Source organism: Hibiscus syriacus, unplaced genomic scaffold (genome assembly GCF_006381635.1).
Source record: "Hibiscus syriacus cultivar Baekdansim isolate YM2019G1 unplaced genomic scaffold, ASM638163v2 tig00111105_pilon, whole genome shotgun sequence".
Classification (NCBI taxonomy): domain Eukaryota; kingdom Viridiplantae; phylum Streptophyta; class Magnoliopsida; order Malvales; family Malvaceae; genus Hibiscus; species Hibiscus syriacus.
This window is the reverse complement of record NW_024062987.1, coordinates 3,787,665-3,795,680: the sequence shown is the minus strand read 5'-3', so window position 1 is coordinate 3,795,680 and position 8,016 is coordinate 3,787,665. Positions and strand designations below refer to the sequence as shown.

Genomic DNA, 8,016 nt, shown 5'->3' with positions numbered 1-8,016 from the left:
ACATATAACATGGGCATTATTATTTATCATTTCACATAGGCACGTAGTTCACTTACCCGTAGAACATTTTCATATGATTCACGTTCACATATCACATAGCTTATCACATATACATTTACTTATGTAGCTCATATCATCTCTTATGTAATTTCATCGATCATTTCTCTTAACATGTATCACATGTGCAAATAATCATTTATGTCACATCATATGCCTTATTGTTTATTCTCTTATGTTCACATAAATCATGTAACATATATCATAACATATAAACATATGTCACTTATGCATGTATTCTCATAACTTATCATCACATAGCTCCTATAACATTTTTCTATGGTTTCATAGATCTTTACCATATAGCTCATATAGTTACATATATCGTTTCCATATACCACATATCATATAAATTCACACCACATAACATATAATATGAACAAGGCATATTCACATAATACAAACATAATTATGCTTCTACTCATACAATCATATATTCCTCGTATTGGAAACATACTTGTCATAAGTCTAATTTCCATATAATATTATGTATACTCTAATAGTATGCACTCACTTGGCCTCACTAGTCAATATCAAACCCTTATCTCTTCTCGCTGACTATTACTTATAACTTGTCCAGACTTTGCCCTCGATCGATATCTACACAATCATGTATACATATTAGCATTCTAAATACTATGATTTGATCATTGATTCCTTAAACTAAAAGAAATATCTAATTCCATTTTCCCTTTGAAATGTATCAGTATATTGCCTGTGTATCGATACCCAAATTACATTCAAAATTTTCTTGTTTCAAGGGGGTATCGATACACTCCTGAAGGTATCGGTACCCCTTTAAACGTCTTCCCAGATTTTTCTCTTGAGGTATCGGTACCTATTGAATGGGTACCGATACACCCTTGCCCAAAAATCAATTTTAAGCCCGAAAATCATACTAAACTCACTTAATTTTGCTTCCATAACCTTCTTTTCATCCTTGAGACTTAACTATACTTATTCAAATCAACTTATATTACTTTAATTCATTCTAATCTTCAATATCATACATACACACTTGAATTCAATAATCAAGCCAATAAATCAACATGTTTCAAATTCATTTCCAATGCTTCAATCTTCTTGATCCTTCTAATGACAAGTCAAATTCATCAATAAAACTTTAAAAACCTCTTTATATCAAGAATTCATTTCTTAACCCTTATTGAAATTTCCTTTCAAATTCTCTCTACTTGGTGATTTAAGCTCATATAAGCTTTCCTTAAGCTTATATAACACCCAACTAATCAAAACCAAATCATAAATTCAAGAATTAAACAACTGAAATTGAACTCACCTTTAATTGAGACCTACGGGAAGAAGAAGAAGGAGAATGAGAGAAGAAAATAAGCTTCCAAATGATTTTCTCCTCCACAAGCTTATCTTTTTAAATAAGAGATAAATATCTTTTACATAAAAAGACCATAATACCCCTTAAAACTTTCCATAATTACGATTTAATCAAATACTGAAATATTCCTATTTAAGTCCTTGAACTTTTTAATTTTTCGAAATCAGACTTCAAAGTTTCAAAACTTACATTTTAGTTATTAGCCCTGAATTTGGGATGTTACAATATTATACTACTCTTTTTCAAAAATAGAAATGTTGAGCAATGTTCAAGCTTCAATTGGTTTCTTTTAATACGAAGAATATCGCTTTTAATTTAGGGTAAATTAAATTGTTCTTCACTCTACTTTACTCTCTCCTATTTTGCTCACAGAACTTTCAATTTTTCTATTTTGCTCACTGAACTTCACAAATTGAATCTTTTTGCTCACTCCCTCATTTTCTCTCTAACATGTCATTTTTTATTTTTATTTAATATAAAATAATTATAAAATAAAATAAAAACACAAGATGGTCAGATGTCACTACCGGCCACTATTGACTGTCGTTTGGTCCTAAAATGGGATGGGTCACTTCGCCTCGACGTCGTGAGTTCGAATTTGACATCTATTTTGTCGAAAGTTGCTCCGAAGTCCACGAATTTGAGATTGAAAGTGAGGAAACTGAAACGTTTTAGTCCAAATTCATGGGTTTTGGGACATCCGGTGAAACAAACACCAGATCCGAACTTAGGGGATTGAGACGAACAGACTCATCCCATTTTGGGACCGAACAACCACCATTTATAGCGGTCAATGATGGTCGAAATGAAAATGGTTTGGTGGTTGGCGGGGAGAAAATGGAGAAGAGAAGGAAAAAAAGGGGTAAATTACACCATGAATCATTAGGAAAAAGGGTAAATTACATAATGAGTTATTACACTTTACTTTTTCTCATATTTCACTCACCAAAACAACGTCGTTTTAGAGTATATTTGAGTTTTTTCAAAACAGGTGTCGTTTTGATTCCTGTGCCACGTCGTAATGCCGTTAAAAAGTTAACGGCATAGTGAGCAAAATGATTCAATTTGTAAAGTTCAGTGAGCAAATTAGAAAAATTAAAAGTTCAGTGAGCCACATAGGAGAGAGAGTAAAGTAGAGTGAGGAACTATGTAATTTATCCTTTGATTTATTTACCATAAACATGCGGAGAGGTTGAAGCTATAGGAATGCAATATTTTAATTAATATTTAATATTTCTTTTAGTAAAAATTTAATTACAAACTACTAAACATGTTGTATATTATTTACGTTATAATATTATTTATTATTATACATTAAATTTATGTATTGAGTAAAAAAATATGTGATATAAATGAATTCTTATATATTATAAATTTTAAAAATAAATCTAATCGAATTGGGTGACCAAAACAAAACAAAAAAATTAAGTTTAGTGATGATTTTGAAACCAAAATAGTTGACTGACCAAAATAGAACTACACGAATAATTGAGTGATTAAATATGTAATTTATTCAAATGTTTTTAACGGATTGGGGCAAATGAGATAATAATTTAAACTTTGAGAGTAAAATATCCCGAAAAATACTTTAAGAGGTAACTTTGTAAAAATGATATAGTTTTTATGGAGAAAAGTTGTATTTAAGCCTTATTTTTTTTAATAAAGGCTGGCATCTTTTGATTAAAAAAAAGAACAAAGCATATTTCAATTCACAATTTATAGCCAATCATACGAGTATTATGTAGAATTTAAGCATCGGAATTCTGGATTCAAATCTCATTCCTCTCTAGTGATATAGTATAATATTAATTGAGGAACAATTTATTTACTTTTTTTTTAATAAAAGCAATAAGTTGTTCTAAAAATAATAATAATAATAATAATTTAATAAGTAATATTATAGTTTATAGTAAAGTATATAAATAGTCTTTAAATTTTTAAGACTATGACGTTTTGGTTACTTAAATTTTAAAACTTACAATATAGTTGTTTAAATTTTAATTTATTTTCAGTATGATTGTTATTTGGATTAATTTTTGTTGAGGTGACAGTTAACTCCCCCATCTTCTTCTTCTTCCAAGTCAAACTAGGCAAAACTCAAAACCCTCCCCTCCTCCTCCTTTTTCTTCTTCTAACTCAAACAAAGCAAAACCCGAAAACGAAAACAGAAAAAAAAAACTCAGTTAAGCCGTTGTCTTAGTGAGTTCATTCAAAAACGAGAACAGTACAAAAAAGACTCTCAGTCCAAGCAATCCCTATGAGAAACCAGTGAGACAGCTCAGTGATGCTCCTGGTTATATACCTTTCCTGAAATCTTCTCCTGGGATCGTTATTAGACACAGCTGTTGATGCCTGTCCTTCAGTGTCCCATACCGTTCCATTCAAAAATTTTGACACTGGCATCAATAGAAATGATACAATCTTGACCGGAAACAATCTATCCAGTGTGAATGAATATCATTCTTTGTTAAATTTTGGTAGCAAAAATGACTCTGACCCCAGCCAACACCGCTCTCACCTTGATGAAAATAGTTATTTGTCTGGGGAATCATCAGCATCAAGGTCTGAAGAGCTTTTAACCTCAAATATGGCCTCTAAGGATGCTTCTGATCTTTTGTTTATAGCAAAATCTGGAGATGCTTCTTCTCGAGTTACTCCAAATAATTTCAGTTTGGCATTTAATGATACTGAACCAGTCACTGATGTGGAGAATTTTTTAGGAAGTTCAGATCATTTCAACCCTCATGTTGACACCTTATTGGAAAGGAGCTCTGTATTCTCATATTTCTCCATTTGGATCTTCGGAGCCTGTTTCTGTGCAGCCAGTAAATAAACTTGAAGTATGGGATGGTTCAACTGGTCAAGCACTTAGTTTCATCCCGACGAATGCCGCTAACACGGTTGAACTTCCATCTGGGAAACAAAATAAAATTGCGATGAGTGTTGAACATGGGAATATGGAACATGGTTCAGTCTCTTCTCTGACATTTCCATTTGTATCTATCATGTCATATGCGATGAGTGTATGAGCTTTTTTTAGACTGTTCTCATTTTTGGGTTTTTCAAGATATGAGTTGGAAGGAGAAGAAAAAAAGAGAGGAGGGTTTTGGGTTTTGCTTGGTTTGAGTTGGAAGAAAAAGATGAGGGAGTTTATGGGAATTAACTGCCACGACATTAAAAATTAACGAGAGGTAACAATAAATATTTTATTTAAAACGAATTAAAAGTTTAATAATTATATTATAAATTTTAAAAATTAGATGACCAAAATATAAAAACTCAAAAAATTCAAAGAATATTTATATACTTTACCATATAGTTTATTATTACTAAACTTAAAATCCTCAATGCGTATTATGCATGATAGAATAGTCCAGTTAGCCCTCAATTATCGCTCGCTCCAACTCTTTTTGTCCTCCATTACCGCACATACTACCAACTCCTACGGCTTCCGTACGCTCTTTTTCTCGCCGGAGTTTTTCAAATGGACGTTCGCCGTGGAACTTCAAAAGCACTTCAACCATCTCCGAAGGAGATTCCATCGGCACCGGAATCAAAGGCCTCCGCCGCCAAGGCATCGGATGCACTCCCGCTCCCTCTGTACCTCACCAACGCTATTTTCTTCACTCTTTTCTTTTCGGTGGCATACTACCTTCTTCTCCGGTGGCAGGAAAAGATCCGTAACTCCGTTCCCCTTCACATCGTCACTTTCTCCGAGCTGGCTGCTATTCTCTCTCTCGTCGCCTCCTTTATATACCTCCTTGGCTTCTTTGGTATCGACTTTGTCCAGTCGTTTATTGTACGCGCCTCCAATGAGGCTTGGGACCTTGACGTCGACGATGGTAACGTCGTTGAAGTTTATCGTCACCGGCTGCTGACTTGCACTCCTTCTGTCGCTGACCGCCAAGTTCAGGCGGTTTCCTCCTACGAAGACGAAAAAATCGTGGATTTAGTTGTCAAAGGAACAATCCCTTCATACGCGCTCGAGGAGAAACTTGGAGATTGCAAAAGAGCTGTTTGCATTCGAAGAGAAGCGTTGCAGAGGATTACTGGAAGGTCGCTGCAAGGCTTACCTTTAGATGGCTTCGATTATAAAGCTGTTTTGAAGCAGTGCTGCGAAATGCCAGTGGGATACGTTCAGATTCCAGTGGGGATTGCGGGTCCATTGCTGCTCGATGGTTTCGAGTACACTGTGCCAATGGCTACCACTGAGGGCTGCTTAGTTGCAAGCACCAATCGAGGATTTAAGGGTATCTATGCCTCTGGTGGAGCTACCAGCGCCGTCTTGAGGGACGCTATGACGAGAGCTCCAGTTGTTAGGCTCCCCTCTGCCGCTAGAGCTTGTCTTCTCAAGTTTTTCATCGAGGATCCTTCAAATTTTCAGACTTTGGCACACGAATTCAACAAGTAACATAAACAAAACTTCAAATTTCTTTTATTTGATTGGTAGATTTCTTTCATTGTTTTCGTTGCTTAGGAATTACAATTTATGACTTTATGTTCTTGCAATATTGCTTAGGATTTATGACTTTAATGTTGCCGATCTTTTTTAGTTTTGAGTTAATTTTCTTTTTTCGCTGTTAGATTCGTATGTTTGCAATATGTTCATTTGATTTTAGCTACGGATCATTATGAAAGTAACTTGTTTAGATAGTCAGCCATTTGATGTGTAAATGTTCTATACAGAGATATGAAGGGTAAAGGTTAATCCTACCTCCTTTTTAGCTACTCTACTTCTATATTTCTTATCAAGCATGTGTAGAAAAGCCTTACTCTTTTTAGTTTTGTATACATTTATCAAAGAAGTGATATATGTTCTGTTGTTTTCTAGGTCTAGTAACTTTGCAAGACTTCAGGGTGTCCAATGTTCTGTTGCTGGCAAAAATCTCTACATGAGATTTAGCTGCTCCACAGGGGATGCTATGGGTATGAATATGGTTTCCAAGGGGGTCGAAAACATCCTTAAATACCTTCAAAGCGATTATCCGGACATGGATGTTATCGGCATCTCCGGTAAGTTCATTTCTTGTACGTTCCCATCTCATCTCTAAGTTCAATCAATCGTTTGTGAATCTGATCATGTCTGTTTTTTTACTACTTGTTTGCAGTTTTAAACATTTCTTCTAAGCAATTATCATGGTGCTAAACTCTGTATGCCTTGATTGTTCCATTTTGTGTTTATTTGCTAGGAAATTTTTGTTCGGACAAGAAACCATCTGCTGTTAATTGGATTGAAGGGCGAGGCAAATCGGTGGTGTGTGAAGCAATTATTAAAGAAGAAGTACTGAAGAAGGTTTTCCGGACCACTGTTGCTACGCTGGTCGAGCTCAACATGCTAAAAAACCTTGCTGGTTCTGCTGTTGCCGGTGCTCTTGGTGGATTTAATGCACATGCAAGCAACATCGTCTCCGCTATCTTCATAGCAACCGGACAAGATCCAGCTCAAAATGTCGAAAGCTCCCATTGCATTACCATGATGGAAGCTGTCAATGATGGGAAAGACCTTCACATATCCGTGACTATGCCTTCCATTGAGGTGGGAACCGTAGGGGGTGGAACTCAGCTTGCATCACAGTCTGCATGCCTGAATTTGCTAGGGGTGAAGGGTGCAAGTAAAGAAGTGCCGGGGTCGAACTCAAGGCTCTTGGCAACAATCGTGGCCGGCTCAGTTCTGGCCGGGGAACTTTCCTTGATGGCTGCAATCGCCGGTGGTCAGCTTGTCAAGAGTCACATGAAATATAACCGATCCAGCAAAGATATATGCAAAGTTGCATCATAACCTCAAGATTAAAGAACTCTACACCTGCATTATTCGGGGGATATGAATACCGATCCTGAACCGGAAGAGTCCCCCACTGGAATGATTTAATCTTCTTTTACCGTCATATGAATTTTCAAATTGCCCCTCTTGTGTGTGATTCTGGAACTAAGATGTATAACTTTGGAACACTGGTCTTTGCTCATGTATGCGTTAGGGAAAAGATGATGAATTGAAATTAGAAAGCAATGACTTATTGTGGCAAATGTTTGGTAATTATTTGAACATCTGAAGCTCGCATTTGTTGTTATGAAGTTCTCTTTGTGCTATATCTATAAATTTATTTATACGTTTAATCTCGAAAGATTTTATAAAAGATCAAATCAATTACACATCATAAATATGACGTGAAAAAAATAAATATAATATGATTAAAAGACGTTACATGAACATGATATTAATACATAAATAATATAATATTCTCTAAATAAAATTAAAAACACGTGCTAAGTTACCAATCTCAATTATGATATATATATATATAAATTTAGGTACATACAATATAGTATAAGTTTAAAAATTCAACCATTTGACAATTAATTCTAGTATACCCTTAATATTTGTGGTGTTCGAATTTAGGATCTTTGAATATTTTATTATTAGTACTAAGAATTTAATTCTTTATTCGTAAATGAGGTACATAATGATATGGTATACTATGTTTACTTGTATGCAATTTACATTTTAATTAATGTGTCATTTCAGTATCTCATAAAAATATAAGTTTTAAAGGGACTCTCTTTGAATGTTTTATTATTAGTACCAATAATTTAATTAATAAAGCTGACGT

At 34.6% G+C, this 8,016-nt stretch overlaps 1 protein-coding gene across 1 annotated transcript; it reads left to right on the top strand.

Annotated features, from left to right (window-relative positions):
* The first annotated feature begins 4,828 nt into the window (after window positions 1-4,828).
* On the top strand, window positions 4,829-7,278 carry LOC120153680 (3-hydroxy-3-methylglutaryl-coenzyme A reductase 1-like). Its single transcript, XM_039165596.1, has 3 exons — window positions 4,829-5,815; window positions 6,240-6,421; window positions 6,598-7,278. Exons 1-3 carry the CDS (start codon window positions 4,893-4,895, stop codon window positions 7,185-7,187), a joined length of 1,695 nt encoding a protein of 564 aa, XP_039021527.1. The 5' UTR covers window positions 4,829-4,892; the 3' UTR covers window positions 7,188-7,278.
* The last annotated feature ends 738 nt before the right edge of the window (window positions 7,279-8,016 follow it).

Excerpts from the sequence above, each read along its gene's own strand:
- LOC120153680 (XM_039165596.1), top strand. The coding sequence starts at position 4,893 with ATGGACGTTCGCCGTGGAACTTCAAAAGCACTTCAACCATCTCCGAAG. Across the intron at positions 5,816-6,239 it reads TTGGCACACGAATTCAACAA|GTCTAGTAACTTTGCAAGAC; the intron begins GTAACATAAACA and ends GTTGTTTTCTAG. Across the intron at positions 6,422-6,597 it reads GGATGTTATCGGCATCTCCG|GAAATTTTTGTTCGGACAAG; the intron begins GTAAGTTCATTT and ends TTTATTTGCTAG.